At 43.2% G+C, this 19,605-nt stretch overlaps 1 protein-coding gene across 1 annotated transcript in view; it reads right to left on the bottom strand.

Moving 5' to 3' along the window:
- The window catches only part of ANKRD52 (ankyrin repeat domain 52), a 374,590-nt gene that overhangs the window by 34,523 nt on the left and 320,462 nt on the right, over positions 1–19,605 (bottom strand). The window contains exon 24 of the mRNA XM_053705506.1: positions 4,368–4,459. Within this exon, the coding sequence (XP_053561481.1) occupies positions 4,368–4,459 (92 nt within the window). The remainder of the gene's footprint in view (positions 1–4,367; positions 4,460–19,605) is intronic.

Genomic DNA, 19,605 nt, shown 5'->3' with positions numbered 1-19,605 from the left:
GTCCGGGCTGTGCCTGTGCGAGGATGGAAGTGATCTACAACAGTTCTTTTTGGTGTAGCATGGGGTTTCTGCTTTCTTTTGTGAGACTGTGACATGCTGCTACGATAGGAGATGGAACTGCACGTTAAGAATTGTGTGTTGCTGCTGAGAGCCTGCCTGCTCTGCATATGCTAATAGGCGTACATTGGCCGGCGGGGTCACAGATGCTTAGTGTCTAATTACATGCTGGCATGGGTCGATCCCCACACAGAGAAAATAATATTCAGGCAAGGACAGTATGTTCTTTAAGGACTTGTGATCAAATGTCTTATCTCTTGCAGGCGGTTAATGATACTGTGTGGAAATATCAGACCCTTCTCACGAGGCGTGAGCTTAATGTGTATCTAGGTTCTGTTTTCTAGGATCCCATATGCGACAAACAGCAATCCTCAGTATGTGCCCCACTCCCCAGGGGATTTGTCTCCTATTGACGAAGTAGGTAAAAGGAGTGAGGATATGACCCACCTGCAGATACAGGTGGGAAATGGTGGGGAGAGGGGACAAGGTTCACTTCAGTTGGTGCAGTGGGGTCAGCGACTTTTAAGTCAGGACAGGCCAATATCAAAGTGAGGCAACAAAAATGCTCTGGCGTGTCGTTGCTGGTGTGGTGTTCTCACAGTCACTATAGTGTCTCCCTGTTGCAATAAAGATAGGGAGCCTGTGATGACCCCAAATCTTCCTTATGCAAGTTTTTCTGTGTTATAGTTTGTTGCGTAAGCTGTGTGTAGCTACACGCAAATACTTCCAGTTAGGGAGGTCTCTTTTTTGGTGGAGTTAGTGGCGAGAGCCCAGGGGCAGCAATAGTGTGTCTGCGAGCAGTAGTGTCCCTTAGAAGTTTGGGGAGTCTTGGTCAGCTATATAGGGTAAGGCTAGGGCCTGAGTAACTTTTGCCAAGTCCATATATGTGGGTACTTTAGGTGCCGTCTAGATCTGATACCCCAATGCTATATGACTGTCCCTTTCTTCGGGGTTATTATCCGCTATGTGACCAGAAGAGACTTAAGGATATGTGCGGGTCTGGCGTGGGAGCATGGGAGAGGTATGCTGAGCAAGGTAAGATGGCGGCGTTTTCGCGCCACAACGCTCTGTTACTCTGCAACGTGGATGCACTTACCGGCTCGATTGTACACCTTCTCTCGGCCAGGGGACCCCTTCTGTGTCCTGGAGGTGGCAGAGCAGGACGATGGCGGCAGTCGCTTGGCTATGTAGCTGTTGTCGGGCCTAGGTGGTATTAGATATGCGGCGGGTCTGTGGCCTCCCGCCCGATCTGTAGCTGGCGTGAGAAAGGTCTGACTGCTGGGGCCACTACAGCTCCGGAGCGGAGCTCCGACTCTCCGGAGCCGGCGATTAGGTGTAGCCGTTGGCCAGGGAGACTGGCGGTTGTGCTCCGGTCACAATTATTCAGTTTAGGCTGTCCGATAGTAGCACTCAGTGCGGTTTCCACCGCAAGCACCGGCCGGTGTAAGGTTAAATGCGAAAAACAGTCTTTGAGTGCAGGAGAGCAGTCCTGGTTCTGAGTGGATTGATTTTAAAATCTCTTGGTAGGGAAGAAAGAAGTTATAATAGATTTATAAGGCAATTTGTCTAGGAGCTCCACTTCAGTGCGACCGCTCTGTTAGGCAGCTAGCTCCGCCCCCCCGAAGTTTGGTGTTCTGACGGGACGCCATCAGATCCAATTCTGGAGTGCCCCATAGCTGAGTCAGCTGGGCAAATACCTCCGGGTGGAGTTCCCACTCCCCCGGGTGAAAAGTCTGACGACTTAGAAAATCTGCCTCCCAGTTGTCTACTCCTGGGATGTGAATTGCTGAGAGATGGCAAGAGTGATCCTCCGCCCATCTGATTATTTTGGTTACTTCCATCATTGCTAGGGAACTCCTTGTTCCCTAGCAATGATTGACGACACATCGGCCGACCAGGACTTTAGCCACAGCGCCCTGCGCGCCAAAATGGCGAAACCTGAATTATTTGCCGCTAACTTAGCTAGTTGGAAAGCGGCATCTGTGATAAAAGAATTAGCCAGCTTAAGAGCCTTAATTCTGTCCATAATGTCCTCATATGAGGTCTCCGTCTGGAGCGCATCTTCCAGCACCTCGAACCAGAAAGCAGCTGCAGTGGTTACAGGAACAATACACGCAATAGGTTGGAGAAGAAAACCTTGTTGAACAAAAATTTTCTTAAGTAAACCCTCTAATTTTTTATCCATAGGGTCTTTAAAAGCACAACTCTCTTCAATTGGAATAGTTGTGCGTTTAGCAAGTGAAGAAACAGCCCCCTCCACCTTAGGGACTGTCTGCCACGAGTCCCGCATGGGGTTAGATATGGGGAACATCTTCTTAAAAACAGGAGGGGGAACGAAGGGAATACCTGGTCTATCCCACTCCCTAGTAACAATATCCGCAATCCTCTTAGGGACCGGGAACACATCAGTGTAAACAGGAACTTCTAGGTACTTGTCCATTTTACACAATTTCTCTGGAACCACCATAGGGTCGCAGTCATCCAGAGTAAATAATACCTCCCTGAGCAATAAGCGGAGGTGTTCTAGTTTAAATTTAAAAGCCAATGTATCTGAATCTGTCTGAGGAGAAACCTTTCCTGAATTGGAAATTTCTCCTTCAGAGTGTTGTGAGGGTATATCAGATACGGCTACTAAAGCGTCAGAATGCTCATTATCTGTTCTTAAAACAGAGCTATCACTCTTTGCAGGTAACACGGGCAGTTTAGATAAAAACACTGAGAGGGTATTATTCATAACTGCCGCCAAGTCTTGCAAGGTAAAAGAGTTAGACGCACTAGAGGTGCTAGGCGTCGCTTGAGCGGGCGTAACTGGTTGTGACACTTGGGGAGAGGTTGACGGGCTAACCTCGTTACCTTCTGTCTGAGAATCATCTTGGGCCACATTTTTAAGTGCAACAATATGTTCTTTAAAGTGTATAGACATATCAGTACAAGTGGGACACATTCTGAGAGGGGGTTCCACTATGGCTTCTAAACACATTGAACAAGGATTTTCCTTGGTGTCAGACATGTTTAACAGACTAGTAGTAACATAAACAGGCTTGGAAATCACTTTAATCAAGTAAAAACACACTTTGAAAAAAAAGTTACTGTGCCTTTAAGAAATAAAAAAATTTGCAAAACAGTGAAAAAATGCAGTAAACTTTTCGAAATTTTTACAGTATGTACCTAAAGCATTAGTAAGATTGAACAACTAGCAATAAAAACGATTAACCCCTTAATGCCCAAACCGGATCGACAGTAAGCCAAAAAAACGGTTAAAGAAACTACAGCACCTTGTCACAGCTCTGCTGTGGCCCTACCTGCCCCTAGGGACCAGATTTGTGGGGGAAAAACTTCTTATAGGCCCTCAAACTGCAGTGAAAACAGCCTGAACTTCTAGTCAAAATAACTGCGCATCTGAGGCGCGAAATTAGGCCCCTCCCACCTCACTCCGGTGCTTGTGAGGCCTAAAGAAACACTCCCAAGTGTTTTAGTAATAGCCATGTGGGTAACAACCCCTGAAAGAAACCCAAAGGAACCTTCAAAGTGTCTCAAAAAACGAATTTTTCAATAAAAACCGTTTTGCCCTGAAGTAGTGTCAACAAGCAAAAACTAGCCCTGTTATGTAAGCTTGAAATTCCATACTTAGTCTCTGAATATAGCTTACCCTTTCCCTCATGGGGATATTAACAGTCTTTTCTAGCATTATCACAGTCTTGTCTAGAAATAAATGACTGAACATACCTTATTGCAGCCTAACCTGCAAACCGTTCCCCCCAACTGAAGTTCTCATGTACTCCTCAGTCCTGTGTGGGAACAGCAGTGGATTTTAGTTACAACATGCTAAAATCATCTTCCTCCCTGCAGAAATCTTCATCTCCTATCTGCTAGAGAGTAAATAGTACACACCGGTAGCATTTAAAATAAACTCTTGCTTGTAGAAAATAAAAACTACAATTCTAACACCACATTCACTTTACCCTTCCAATTGCTTAGAGCCGGCAAAGAGAATGACTGGGGGGTGGAGCTAGGGGGGAGCTATATGGACAGCTCTGCTGTGTGCTCTCTTTGCCACTTCCTGTTGGGAAGGAGAATATCCCACAAGTAAAGGATGAATCCGTGGACTGGATACACCTTACAAGAGAAATGGATTTGAGAAACTTGCTGTCACTAGATGTTTTCATAGCACCTCCATCACAGTGGCTTGCATATGATCTAATGTTTAGTTTATAAAGGATAAAAATTTCCTAAATGGGGCATAATATTTTTGTTACACTTTAATAAGTGTTATCAACCCCCATCAAATGACCTTGATTTATATTTCTCACCTTCTTCATCCACCGCTAACACAGTGGCTCCTCTTGTAAGCAAAGCTTGGACGACCGATGCCAGCCCATTGCGGGCAGCAATATGAAGAGGCCTAAAGAAAAAAGAAAAAAAAAAAAAACACATCCACACTGAATTTATTTTTTGCTGCTGCTTTTTTTATTAAGCAAAAAAGGAGAAATACCGTAAAATACAGTGCAGTGAAAATAGATATAATACATTTTCCTTTGATAATGCGCAAAACATATTTATAAGTGATAAAAACAAATTATGCTTATCTAATAATGTCATTTCCATCTGTATGGGAAGAGTCCACAGCTGCATGGGAAATACTGAACCTGGCCACCAGGAAGAGGCAAAGACACCCCAGCCAAAGGCTTAAATACCTCCCCCACTTCCTCATAACCCCAGTCATTCTGCCGAGAGAACAAGAAACAGTAGGAGAAATATCAGGGTGAAAAAGATGCCAGAAGAAAAAATTTCAAATTTAAGGCCGCCCATCAGAGAACACGTGTGGGAGCTGTGGACTCTTCCCATACAGATGGAAATGAAATTATCAGGTAAGCATAATTTATGTTTTCCATCTTAATATGGGAAGAGTCCATAGCTGCATTCCTTACTTGTGGAAAACATATACCCAAGCTCTAGAGTACACGGAATGCTAACGGGAGGGAAAAAAAGAGGCGGACCCTAATCTGAGGGCCCCACAGCCTGCAAAACCTCTCTCCCAAAGGCTACTTCAGCATAAGCAAAAACAACAAAGTTGTAAAATTTTGGAAAAAATATGCAAGGAGAACCAGGTAGCCGACTTACAAATCTAATCCATAGAGGACTGATTTATGAAGGCCCAAGAGGAAACCACTGCTCTCGTAGAATGAGCCGTAATCCTCAGAGGAGGCTTATGTCCCGCCGTTTCTATGCTAAATGGATGACACTCCTCAGACAAAAAGATAAGGAAGTCGAAGAGGCCCTGACCCCTACGCTTCCCCCTACGCCTTCCTTTGCGGCCCGAAGATAGAACTTCAAGGCACAAACCACATCCAGAATACGTTGTAAATGTTCCTCCAACGAAGGAGGGATTAGGCCAAAAAAAAAAAAAAAAAAAAAAAAAAAGAACCACAATCTCTTGATTGATGTTGCAATTTGACACAACCTTAGGAAGAAAACCTTCCAAGACAACGATTTAATGTCTACTTTATGCATAGGCTCCACAGAGCCCATTGCAAAACCTTTAGGAAAAGATTTAAACTCCAAGGAGGAGCCTTAGATCTAAACACAGGTCTGATCCCAGCAGAGCCTTAACAAATGGCTGCACATCTGGAAGCTCTGCAAACCTCTTGTACAGTAACACAGACAGGGCCGAAAACTGTCCCTTCAGGGGACTTGCAGAAAAGTCCTTCTCCAGTTCATCCTGGAGAACAGAATAAGTAGGTCCTCCACACCTTATGATAGATGCGACGAGCAACCAGCTTACGAGCTTGAATGAGAGTAAAAATAACTCTCTCAGAAAACCCTCTCTTGGCTAGGACTAAGCGTTCAATCTCCACGCAGTCAGCCTCAGAGCATCTAGACATTGATGAACAAAGAGACCTTGGTCAGCAGATCCCTGCGACAAGGTAACCTCCACGGAGAAGATGATGACATCCCCACTAGATCCGTGAACCATATCCTTCGCGGCCAAGACTTGACTCAAGCCACTACACTAGGTAGTAGTGGTAATGGTCGGAAAGGATAAATTAGATTGAACCTCCAAGGCACCGCTAATGCATCTGTTAGCTGCACCTGAGGATCTTGGTATTGAGACCTCTTGCAAATCTCAGCAAACACTCGGGATGGAGAGACCATTCTCCCGGATGAAAGGATTGTCTGCTGTGGAAATCCGCTTCCCACTTGTCCACACCCGGAATGTGGATCGCTGACAGTGGACAAATGCGGGTCTCCCCCACACCAGAATCCAAGATGCTTCCCTCAAAACTAGGGATCTTCTCATTCCCCCCTGATGGTTGATGTAAGCCACCGAGGATATATTGTTTAATTGGAATCTGATTAACTGGGACGAACCCAGCAGAGGCCAAGCCTTCAGAGCATTGTATATTGCCCGAAGATCCAAAATGAGATCAGGAGGGAGCTTAACCTCCTGAGACCAGAGGCCCTGTGCCTTCCTGGCACGCCAAACGGCTCCCCATCCTGACAGACTCACAACCGTACTCACAATCACCCAGGATGATCTTGAGACGGACGTCCCTCAGGACAAGTGATCCTGACAAAACCACCAAGAGAGCGACTCTCCCGACTGGTTGTCCAGAGAAATCTGTTGAGACAGATCCGAATGATCGCCGTTCCACTAGATCAGCATGCGCAGTTGCAACAGTCTGAGGTGAAACCTGGCAAATGAAATGATGTCCAAGCTCCATGAGACCAATGCCCTCCATACACCGAGCCACAGATGGCCTTGAGGAGATCTGGAGGGCAAGACATGTTGAAGCTAGCTTGCAATGTCTCTGGTCTGTTAGACATATACTCATGTCTATGGAGACTATTATAGTACCCGAAAATTCTACCCTGGTACTTGATACAAGAGAACTCTCTCTAGATTATCTGCCATCCAATGGATCAAAGACAGAGGAGATATTCCGAATGGTCCACTCTTCGAAAAATGTCTTTAGCTAGACCAAATGGAAGGGCAATAAAACTAGAAGTGCTGGTCCAGGAATGCAAACCGTAGGAACTGGAAGTGGTCCTTGAGGATTGGTACGAGAAGAGAGCATCTATCGTGATCATGAACTACCCCTTTCAAACGAGGGGAAGAATGGACCTTATTGTCTCCATCTTAAACAAGGGGACATTTAAAAACCAGCTTAAGCACTTTAGGTCCAGAATCGGACGGAAAGTTCCCTCCTTCTTAGGGACCACAAAAAGGTTTGAATAGTATCCCAAACCTCTCACTGCGATAGGCACCGTACACACCCCAGAAAGGCTTCCCTCCTTTCCGGTCAGGAAGACAGGAAGAATCAGCCCTTGGGTGGTTGAGACTTAAAACCTATCTTGTAACCCTGAGCTATGACCTCCAGGACCCATGTATCCTGCACGTCCCTGAACCAAGCAACTGAAAAGAGCGACATACTGCCCCCTACACGATCCAGAAGAGGATCGCCCCTTCATGCCGACATAGACTCGGCTGGCTTTTTGCTCTGCTTGGATTTATTCCAGGACTGAGCCGGCTTCCGAGAGCTCTTGGTTTGCTCTGGCTTAGCGGAGGACTGCTGACATGGGCTTTATCAGAACGAAAATCGTCCCTTAGATTAGTTCATATACTCTTGCGGTAAGACACCCTTGCCCCCTGTGACCGTGGAGATAATCGAGTCCAGGCCTGGACCAGACAAAATCATTCCCTTAAAGGGAGGGAAGATGGCTAGACTTAGAAGTCATTTCCGCAGACCATGACTTCATCCAGAGCCTGACGGGCCTGAACAGAAAAAGCTGAAGCGATAGCATTCAAGCGAATAAACTGCCTAATAGCAGCACAGATAAAAGGATTACAAACCCTCAAGGCCGTAAATCTTTTCTGAGTAACATAGAGGGGATCCTCCACCCTGATCAAATCCTATAAGGAGTCACACCAGAAGGTAGTTTCTCCAGTAACCGCGGCAACAGCCACCGCCGGTTGAAACAAATATCCTGTATGTTGAAACATCTTTCTTAACAGAGTTTCCATCTTTTATCCATGGGCTCTTCGAACGAAGAACTATCCTCTAGCAGGATAGTAGTACGTTTAGCATGGGTGAAGATAACGCCATCCCATTTAGGGACGGAACCTCACAACTCCATTGAGAGTCCAGGACCAGAGACAATTTGTTAAAAGGGAGAAGAGGGGTAAAAGGAATCCAATCCTGTCCCATTCATTCTTAATAATGTTTGCCATCTAACAGGAGCAGGGAAGGATAAGGTACCACCCTGTCCTCAAACTCTTATCCAATTTAGGAATTAAAGGTTCTTCAGGCAATTTGGCCTCTGGAACCTCTGAATGCGCCAAAAACTTCCTTTAGAAGAAAGCGCAGCAGACTCCGACCCAGAATGTTCATACTCTGAAGCCTCAGAAAAAACTTCATCCTTGGATAACCCTCAGTTAAATCCAATAAATTATCTGATGTACTCTGGGAAGAAGTGCAATATGAAACCTTTCGCTTGCGCTTAGCAGGACGAGGTAAAGCATTAAAGGCCGTCTAAACTGTGCAGTAACGTCTGGTGAAAAAAGGCCCCCTCCAGATGGAGGATCAGCAATGCTACGGGAAAACTGCATGTGTAGAGATATAAGAATGTAGGGTACACACCTCACTGGACGACAACTCCTCAGAAGTTACGTGGTATCAAACATGTTTGACATTATCACATTATCAAGGCATATGGAACATAATTGAGAGTGCGGAACTAAGGCCTCCTCACCATATAAACAGGAATTACTCATTAGGAATAGAGGGAGTGCCCTCTAAAGTAACAGAATAATTAGAGAAATAACATCTTATTTTATTCAAAAAACAGCACCCTTATACCCCAATGGCTGGGGCACTCACCACCTCCTATGAACCAGACAGTACATAGATTTATGACTCCTCTCTGATAGACACCTGGTCAGGAAAACATAATTTATGTAAGAACTTACCTGATAAATTAATTTCTTTCATATTAGCAAGAGTCCATGAGCTAGTGACGTATGGGATATACATTCCTACCAGGAGGGGCAAAGTTTCCCAAACCTCAAAATGCCTATAAATACACCCCTCACCACACATCAAAACGGCTGATTTGTAAACTTTGATGAATGAATGTTTTTAATAGTATTTTTAAAAACGGGCTTTCATTCATCAAAGTTTACCATCATTTTAAGAAGTTCCAGTCAACTGGAAATGTTAGGAATCAACCTGAAAGAGAACGTGTGTCTATATTGTCTCAACACACTGTGATGAGTGGCCAAAAACATAATTTATGTAAGAACTTACCTGATAAATTCATTTCTTTCATATTAGCAAGAGTCCATGAGCTAGTGACGTATGAGATATACATTCCTACCAGGAGGGGCAAAGTTTCCCAAACCTCAAAATGCCTATAAATACACCCCTCACCACACCCACAAATCAGTTTAACGCATAGCCAAGAAGTGGGGTGATAAGAAAAAAGTGCGAAAGCATAAAAAATAAGGAATTGGAATAATTGTGCTTTATACAAAAAAAATCATAGCCACCACAAAAAAGGGTGGGCCTCATGGACTCTTGCTAATATGAAAGAAATGAATTTATCAGGTAAGTTCTTACATAAATTATGTTTTCTTTCATGTAATTAGCAAGAGTCCATGAGCTAGTGACGTATGGGATAATGACTACCCAAGATGTGGATCTTCCACGCAAGAGTCACTAGAGAGGGAGGGATAAAATAAAGACAGCCAATTCCGCTGAAAAAAATCCACACCCAAAAATAAAGTTTAAATCTTATAACGAAAAACTGAAATTATAAGCAGAAGAATCAAACTGAAACAGCTGCCTGAAGTACTTTTCTACCAAAAACAGCTTCAGAAGAAGAAAACACATCAAAATGGTAGAATTTAGTAAAAGTATGCAAAGAAGACCAAGTTGCTGCTTTGCAAATCTGATCAACCAAAGCTTCATTCCTAAACGCCCAGGAAGTAGAAACTGACCTAGTAGAATGAGCTGTAATCCTTTGAGGCGGAGTTTTACCCGACTCGACATAAGCATGATGAATTAAAGATTTCAACCAAGATGCCAAAGAAATGGCAGAGGCCTTCTGACCTTTCCTAGAACCGGAAAAGATAACAAATAGACTAGAAGTCTTTCGGAAATTCTTAGTAGCTTCAACATAATATTTCAAAGCTCTAACTACATCCAAAGAATGCAATGATCTCTCCTTAGAATTCTTAGGATTAGGACACAATGAAGGAACCACAATTTCTCTACTAATGTTGTTAGAATTCACAACCTTAGGTAAAAATTGAAAAGAAGTTCGCAATACCGCCTTATCCTGATGAAAAATCAGAAAAGGAGACTCACAAGAAAGAGCAGATAATTCAGAAACTCTTCTAGCAGAAGAGATGGCCAAAAGAAACAAAACTTTCCAAGAAAGTAATTTAATATCCAATGAATGCATAGGTTCAAACGGAGGAGCTTGAAGAGCCCCCAGAACCAAATTCAAACTCCAAGGAGGAGAAACTGACTTAATGACAGGCTTTATACGAACCAAAGCTTGCATAAAACAATGAATATCAGGAAGAATAGCAATCTTTCTGTGAAAAAGAACAGAAAGAGCAGAGATTTGTCCTTTCAAGGAACTTGCAGACAAACCTTTATCCAAACCATCCTGAAGAAACTGTAGAATTCTCGGAATTCTAAAAGAATGCCAGGAAAATTGATGAGAAAGACACCAAGAAATGTAAGTCTTCCAAACTCGATAATATATCTTTCTAGATACAGATTTAAGAGCCTGTAACATAGTACAGAAACTCTTCTAGCACAAATTTACTTCACCACCTCCATAGGAGGCAAAGTTTGTAAAAACTGATTTGTGGGTGTGGTGAGGGGTGTATTTATAGGCATTTTGAGGTTTGGGAAACTTTGCCCCTCCTGGTAGGAATGTATATCCCATAGGTCACTAGCTCATGGACTCTTGCTAATTACATGAAAGAAAAAGGGAATGAATCACATGGTGCACAAAGCAGGACCGTCCCTGCTATTAGAAAGCGCGACAAGCTTGTAAGCTGCATGGCTCTCAAAGTGAAACCTGTATATTCCGTAACAGCCTATAAGCCCATCTCACACATAAAAGCAGCATAAAATCAAACAAACAAACATAAGATTATTCCCCCCGTTCAATAATCCCCCTAAAAGGAGTCACACTGTGACCCTGTCTTCTTGCGTTATCATACATGTATAAAATATGAAACGATCTTACCAAGTGTGACAGATAGTAGCATTGCTTCTGACATGGACTTCAGTGAAGAAAGCAGGCAGCGAAACTTGTCAACGCTGATTGCCTATGGAGCTTTTAATATGAGTCTCGATGGTTTTGCAGAAAGACTCCCCCTGCATCTCCGGACTCTAACTTTCATCCATGCTCTCACTGAGAGGCTGACAGGACTACTTAAAACTCCAGTCCCATCTCGAAGAGTACTACCCACCTCTTCACACCAGTGCAGATAAGTCCGCCACACCTTATGGTTGATGCGTCTAGTAACTGGCTTACAAGCTTGAATCAAAGTGTCAATAACACTCTCAAAGAAACCTCTCTTGGCTAAGACTAAGCGTTCAATCAACACGCAGTCAGCCTCCGAGAATCTAAATTTTGATGTAGGAAGGGACCCTGCAGTAGCATGTCCCAGCGACAGGGTAACCAGATGAGGACATGCCCACCAGATCCATGAACCAAGTCCTTCGTGGACAGGATGGAGCAAATAGAATCACTGGTGCTCGCTCCTGCTTGATCCGAGCCACCACACGGGGGAGAAGAGGTAAAGGAGGAAATAGATATACGAGTCGGAAACCTCCAGGGAACGGCTAGAGCTTCTACTAGTTCTGCTTGATATCTCGACCCGTACCTGGGTAGTTTGGCATTTAGACGGGAGGCCATAAGGTCTATCTCCAGCATCCCCTATCTGGAGCACATCTCTGCAAATACCTCGGGTGGAGAGACCATTCCCCCAGGTGAAAAAAGATTGCCTGCTGAGGAAATCTGCTTCCCAGTTGTCCACACCCAGAATGTGGATAGCTGACAGCACACAGTTGTCGGTCTCTGCCCATTTTAGGATCTGACAAAACCTCTATCATCGCTAAGGAACTCCTCATTCCTACCGGATGGTTGATATAGGCAACCAAAGTTATATTGTCCGATAGGAATCTGATGAACTGGGACGAACCCAGAAGGGGCCAAACCTTCAGGGCATTGAATATTGCCCGAAGATGCAAGATATTGATCGGCAACATAGACTCCTCTTGAGTTCACAGACCCTGTGCCTTCCTGGCACCCCAAACAGCTCCCCAGCTGGATAGACTTGTGTCCGTAGTTACAATTTTCCAGGATGGTCTCAAGAAGCACGTGCCTTGGGACAGGTGATCTCGACAGAGCCACTAAGAGAGCGAATCTCTTGACAGGCTATCCAGTATTATCTGTTGGGACAGGTCTGAATGGTTGCCGTTCCATTGTCTCAGCATACATAGTTGTAAGGGTCTGAGATGGAATCTGGCAAAGGGAATGATGTCCATACAAGACAACATGAGGCCAATCACCTCCATACACTGGGCCACCGAAGGACCTAGGGAGGCCTGGAGGGCAAGGCAAGCTTGCAACGTCTCTGATCCGTTAGAAAGATCTTCATGCATACAGAGTCTATAACTGTACCCAGGAAATTAACCCTGGTATGTGGAGTAAGAGAACTCTTTTCCAAGTTTATCTTCTATCCATGTGACCGAAGACGTAGAAGGAATTCTGAGTGCTCCCTTGCTGGACGAAAAGATGGTACCTGTACCAAGATATCGTCCAGGTAAGGTGCTACTGCGATACTTTGTGTTCTGGCAACCACTAGGAGAGCTCCCAGAACCTTAGTAAATATTCTTGGAGCAGTAGCTAAGCCAAACGGAAGTGCTATGAACTGGAAGTGTTGGTCCAGAAATGCAAACCTCAGGAATTGAAAATGTTTCCTGTGTACAGAACGTAAAGGTATGCATCCTTCAGGTCTATGGTAGTCATAAACTGTCCTTCCTGAACCAGAGGAAGGATCTATCTTATTGTCTCCATCTTGAAGGATGGGACGCTTAGAAATTAGTTTAGGCACTTCAAGTCCAGATTGGACAAAAAAGTTCCCTCCTTCTTGGGAAACACAAAGAGGTTTGAATAGAACCCCAGACCTCTTTCTGATGCAGGTACCGGAACAATTACTCCTAAAGAGACTAGGTCCTGTAAGCAACCTAAAAAGGCAGTCCTCTTCTCTGGTCTTGTAGACAGTCTGGAGAGAAGGAATCTGCCCCTGGGTGGATGGGACTTGAATCCTATCCGGTATCCCTGAGATACGACCTCCAGAACCCAAGGGTCCTGAACATCCTGAAACCAAGCGTCTGAGAAAAGAGACAATATTCCCCCTACTCGATTCAATCCCGGATCGGGGGCCATCCCTTCATGCCGACTTGTTATTGGCGGGCTTCTTTGTCTGTTTGGACTTGTTCCAGGACTGACCAGGCTTCAAAGTACTCTTAAGCTGCTAGGGCTTGGATGAGTATTGAGATCGTTGGGATTTGTCCAAACGAAAATTCTACGACTGTCGTCCCTTAGGTCTGTTCTTTTTATCCTGTGGCAGAAAGGCTACTTTCCCTCCGGTAGCCGTGGAAATGATGGCGTCCAGACCTGGTCCGAATAAGATCTTCCCCTTGAAGGGAAGAGAAAGTAAACTGAATTTGATAGGTCTTATCCGCAGACCAAGACTTTAACCAGAGAGCCCTGTGGGCGCTAGAACCGCAAAACCTGAAGCCTTTGAGTTCAGGCGAATAATTTGTATATTCGCATCACAGATGAAGAAGTTAGCAATTCTTAATGCCTTAATTCTCTCCTGAATATCCTCGAGGGGAGATTCCACCTCAATAAGTTCAGAAAGAGTCGCACCAGTATACAGCGGTTTCCGCCACCACGGCTACTGCTGCCGCAGCTTGGAGTAATGATCCTGTGTGTTGGAACATTCTCCTCAGGAAAGTTTCCAACATCTTGTCCATAGGCTATCTAAAGGACGAACTATCCTCAAGGGGGATAGTAGCACGCTTAGTTAGCGTGGAAATGGCGCCATCCACCTTAGGTATGGAACTTCACAATTCTATTTAAGAGTCAGGGACCAAGAAACATTTCTTAAAAGTTGCCAAGGGAGAAAAAGAAGTTCTGATTCTTTCCCATTCGTAAATAATAATGTTCGCCATACGAACTGGTACAGGAAAAGTCTCTGGGACCTTCCTGTCTTCGTACACCCTGTCTAACTTAGGGATCTTAGGTTCCACAGGTAGCATAGCCTCTGGAAACTCTAGCGTAGACAGGACCTCCTTTAGTAAAAAACGCAAATGTTCAATTTTGAATCTAAAAGGAGGGTTCCTCCGCCGGAGGAGACTTCGTAACAGACGTCTCCAAATCAGAAAGTTCATCCTCTGATGCTACAGAGGTTAACTCATCCTCAGATATCTGAGACATACAGGCTAGATCCGATAGGAATTTAGATGACTAAGTCGAAAGAACTATGTTTAACCTTTCTCTTATGTTTCCCAGAGACACCGACGATTGTAGCTGTGCGGTACAGGCTGCAGGAAAAGGGCCCCTTCCAGATGGAGAATTAGCTGTGCCACAGGGAACTACATGTGAAGCGGTTTGAGTAGACAGGGCAGAAATCTCTCTGGTCATAGAATCCTGAGAGGTTGATGGCTCACAGGGACTAATTGCGCTATGGGTATTGGCAGATTTAGGCAATTGGAACATAATTGAGCAGGCGGGCAAACCACAGCCTCCTCACAATATAAACAGCTATTATTCACTATATCATAGGAGTGGAACCCTCTAACGTAGTATCAGAGTCCTCCATAGCTTTGGTATGCAATTCCACAGATGGAATAAAAAAGTTACAAAAAACAAGCGTTTTTAATATAAACAGGCACCTTTACAATCCCAATCTCTGGGGCACTTACCACCTCCTAGACCAAAGACAAATGATCAGAGAAACGCTCTCCTCAGGAGTGCTGTCTGCAGCAGAGTGTTAAGCTAACATGAGCTGCGCAACATTAAAAAAACGAAAGTGAAACCTGTCTGTTCCCAAGCCACACAGTCTTATGAGCGCAAACCTAATGCAGAACATAAAAATCCCCATCTGTTCCCAATAATCTCCCTAAAAGGAGATATTAACCCTTCATCCTATTGAGGTATAGAGGAGTCACACTGTGACCCTATACAGGAGTCCCTGCTATAACAATAAAGCAGACATAACCTCTAGGATCCATGCTGTGGAAACAGATACAGCCTCTCAAGTGTGACAGCCTTGTAGCGACTCTCTGACAGGGACCCCGAGTGATTAAAAGCAAGCAGGTCCCTTCTTTCTTTGCATAAATGTTTTGTAGATGATCCATTTATAAAGCCCATCTGGGTGTGTTTTTGTAAAAATGTATAGTTTTGCTTAATTTTAAATAAAATTGTGCTGATTTTCAGACTCCTAACCAAGCCCAAAAGTTTTAGAGGTATACTGACTTTAAGACTGCTTCTGTTTGTATAATGGGTCTTTTCATATGCGGGGGAGGGAGAAGGTTCTGCTATCAGCCCATTTCAGTGGGTGTCCCATGCTTATCTCATTAACAGTGTTAAATTGGGAGCTTCTAAGTAAGTTTTTGAAACGTTTTACACTGGATTTTTATATCAGTATCTGTGCATAATATTCTTTATAGTAGTGCATATTACATGCAGTTAAAAGAAAATTGGTGTATACTGCCCCTTTAAATATATGTGTGGCACAATTATTGGCAGCCTTATGAATTCATATGAGGAAAATATATTTTAAGTATATTCCCATTGATTATTTTTTCATGTTCTAGTACACCTGGTTGACTAGTAACAGGAAATTGTTCAACCATGTTTCACAGGAGTATAAATATATGAGGCAACACATAGGCCAAATTCCCTTAGTTATTCATCACAATGGTTAAAGGGACAGTCTAGGCCAAAATAAACTTTCATGATTTAAATAGGGCATATAATTTTAAACAATTTTCCAATTTACTTTTATCACCAATTTTGCTTTGTTCTCATGCTAATTTCTTAGACCTTGAAGCCCACCTCTTTCAGATTGCATTTTAACAGTTTTTCACCACTAGAGGGTGTGTTAGTTCACGTATTTCATATAGATAACACTGTGCTCGTGCACGAGAAGTTATCTGGGAGCAGGCACTGATTGGCTAGACTGCAAGTCTGTCAAAAGAGCTGAAAAAAGGGGCAGTTTGCAGAGGCTTAGATACAAGATAATCACAGAGGTTAAAAGTATATTATTATAACTGTGTTGGTTATGCAAAACTGGGAAATGGGTAATAAAGGGATTATCTATCTTTTAAAGCAATAAAAATTCTGGTGTAGACTGTCCCTTTAAGACCAAGGAATATAGCTGTGATGTGTGGCAAAAGGTTGTTGAGCTTCACAAAATGGGAAGTGGCTATAAGTAAATAGGTAAAGCATTGAAAATGCCCATTTCCACTATCAGGGCAATAATTAAAGGTGAAGGTAAACTTTGATGAATGAAAGCCCGTTTTTTAAAAATACTATTAAAAACAGGGGCACTTTCATTCATCAAAGTTTACAAATCAGCCATTTTGATTAAAAACTTAACTTTTTTTCTTGTCACAGCCAGAGCAGCTTCCCCCTCCTGCAAATTCTCTCTTCACACGTCAGCAATGGCTAATCCGGCATCCTCCAATCACAGCATGGCCTCAGGCAATGACTACCCTGGGGGGAAAGCCGTGATTGGAGGAAGCCGGATTAGTCATTGCTGACGTGTGAAGAGAGGATTTCCAGGAGGGGGAAGCTGCTCTGGCTGTGAAAAGAAAAATGATAAGTTTTTAATCAAAACGGCTGATTTGTAAACTTTGATGAATGAATGTTTTTAATAGTATTTTTAAAAACGGGCTTTCATTCATCAAAGTTTACCATCATTTTAAGAAGATCCAGTCAACTGGAAATGTTAGGAATCAACCTGAAAGAGAACGTGTGTCTATATTGTCTCAACACACTGTGAAGAGGATGGTTTGAGTGGCCAAAAACATAATTTATGTAAGAACTTACCTGATAAATTCATTTCTTTCATATTAACAAGAGTCCATGAGCTAGTGACGTATGGGATATACATTCCTACCAGGAGGGGCAAAGTTTCCCAAACCTTAAAATGCCTATAAATACACCCCTCACCACACCCACAAATCAGTTTAACGAATAGCCAAGAAGTGGGGTGATAAGAAAAAAAGTGCGAAGCATATAAAATAAGGAATTGGAATAATTGTGCTTTATACAAAAAAATCATAACCACCCCAAAAAAGGGTGGGCCTCATGGACTCTTGTTAATATGAAAGAAATGAATTTATCAGGTAAGTTCTTACATAAATTATGTTTTCTTTCATGTAATTAACAAGAGTCCATGAGCTAGTGACGTATGGGATAATGACTACCCAAGATGTGGATCTTTCCACACAAGAGTCACTAGAGAGGGAGGGATAAAATAAAGACAGCCAATTCCTGCTGAAAATAATCCACACCCAAAATAAAGTTTAACAAAAAACATAAGCAGAAGATTCAAACTGAAACCGCTGCCTGAAGAACTTTTCTACCAAAAACTGCTTCAGAAGAAGAAAATACATCAAAATGGTAGAATTTAGTAAAAGTATGCAAAGAGGACCAAGTTGCTGCTTTGCAGATCTGGTCAACCGAAGCTTCATTCCTAAACGCCCAGGAAGTAGATACTGACCTAGTAGAATGAGCTGTAATTCTCTGAGGCGGAATTTTACCCGACTCAACAAAGGCAAGATGAATTAAAGATTTCAACCAAGATGCCAAAGAAATGGCAGAAGCTTTCTGGCCTTTCCTAGAACCGGAAAAGATAACAAATAGACTAGAAGTCTTACAGAAAGATTTCGTAGCTTCAACATAATATTTCAAAGCTCTAACAACATCCAAAGAATGCAACGATTTCTCCTTAGAATTCTTAGGATTAGGACATAATGAAGGAACCACAATTTCTCTACTAATGTTGTTGGAATTCACAACTTTAGGTAAAAATTCAAAAGAAGTTCGCAACACCGCCTTATCCTGATGAAGAATCAGAAAAGGAGACTCATAAGAAAGAGCAGATAATTCAGAAACTCTTCTAGCAGAAGAGATGGCCAAAAGGAACAAAACTTTCCAAGAAAGTAATTTAATATCCAATGAATGCATAGGTTCAAATGGAGGAGCTTGAAGAGCCCCCAGAACCAAATTCAAACTCCAAGGAGGAGAAATTGACTTAATAACAGGCTTTATACGAACCAAAGCTTGTACAAAACAATGAATATCAGGAAGAATAGCAATCTTTCTGTGAAAAAGAACAGAAAGAGCAGAGATTTGACCTTTCAAGGAACTTGCGGACAAACCCTTATCTAAACCATCCTGAAGAAATTGTAATATTCTCGGTATTCTAAAAGAATGCCAAGAAAAATGATGAGAAAGACACCAAGAAATATAAGTCTTCCAGACTCTATAATATATCTCTCTGGATACAGATGTACGAGCCTGTAACATAGTATTAATCACAGAGTCAGAGAAACCTCTTTGACCAAGAATCAAGCGTTCAATCTCCATACCTTTAAATTTAAGGATTTCAGATCCTGATGGAAAAAAGGACCTTGAGACAAAAGGTCTGGTCTTAACGGAAGAGTCCACGGTTGGCAAGAGGCCATCCGGACAAGATCCGCATACCAAAACCTGAGAGGCCATGCCGGAGCTACCAGCAGAACAAACGAGCATTCCTTCAGAATCTTGGAGATTACTCTTGGAAGAAGAACTAGAGGCGGAAAGATATAGGCAGGATGATACTTCCAAGGAAGTGAAAATGCATCCACTGCCTCCGCCTGAGGATCCCGGGATCTGGACAGATACCTGGGAAGTTTCTTGTTTAGATGAGAAGCCATCAGATCTATTTCTGGAAGTTCCCACATTTGAACAATCTGAAGAAATACCTCTGGGTGAAGAGACCATTCGCCCGGATGCAACGTTTGGCGACTGAGATAATCCGCTTTCCAATTGTCCATACCTGGGATATAAACCGCAGAGATTAGACAGGAGCTGGATTCCGCCCAAACCAAAATTCGAGATACTTCTTTCATAGCCAGAGGACTGTGAGTTCCTCCTTGATGATTGATGTAAGCCACAGTTGTGACATTGTCTTATCTGAAAACAATGAACAACTCTCTCTTCAGAAGAGGCCAAGACTGAAGAGCTCTGAAAATTGCACGGAGTTCCAAAATATTGATCGGAAATCTCACCTCCTGAGATTCCCAAACCCCTTGTGCCGTCAGATACCCCCACACAGCTCCCCAACCTGTAAGACTTGTATCTGTTGAGATTATAGTCCAGGTCGGAAGAACAAAGAAGCCCCCTGAACTAAACGATGGTGATCTGTCCACCATGTCAGAGAGTGTCGTAAAATCGGTT

This window comes from Bombina bombina, chromosome 3 (assembly GCF_027579735.1).
Source record: "Bombina bombina isolate aBomBom1 chromosome 3, aBomBom1.pri, whole genome shotgun sequence".
Lineage (NCBI taxonomy): Eukaryota > Metazoa > Chordata > Amphibia > Anura > Bombinatoridae > Bombina > Bombina bombina.
This window is presented reverse-complemented; position numbering and strand designations above follow the sequence as displayed.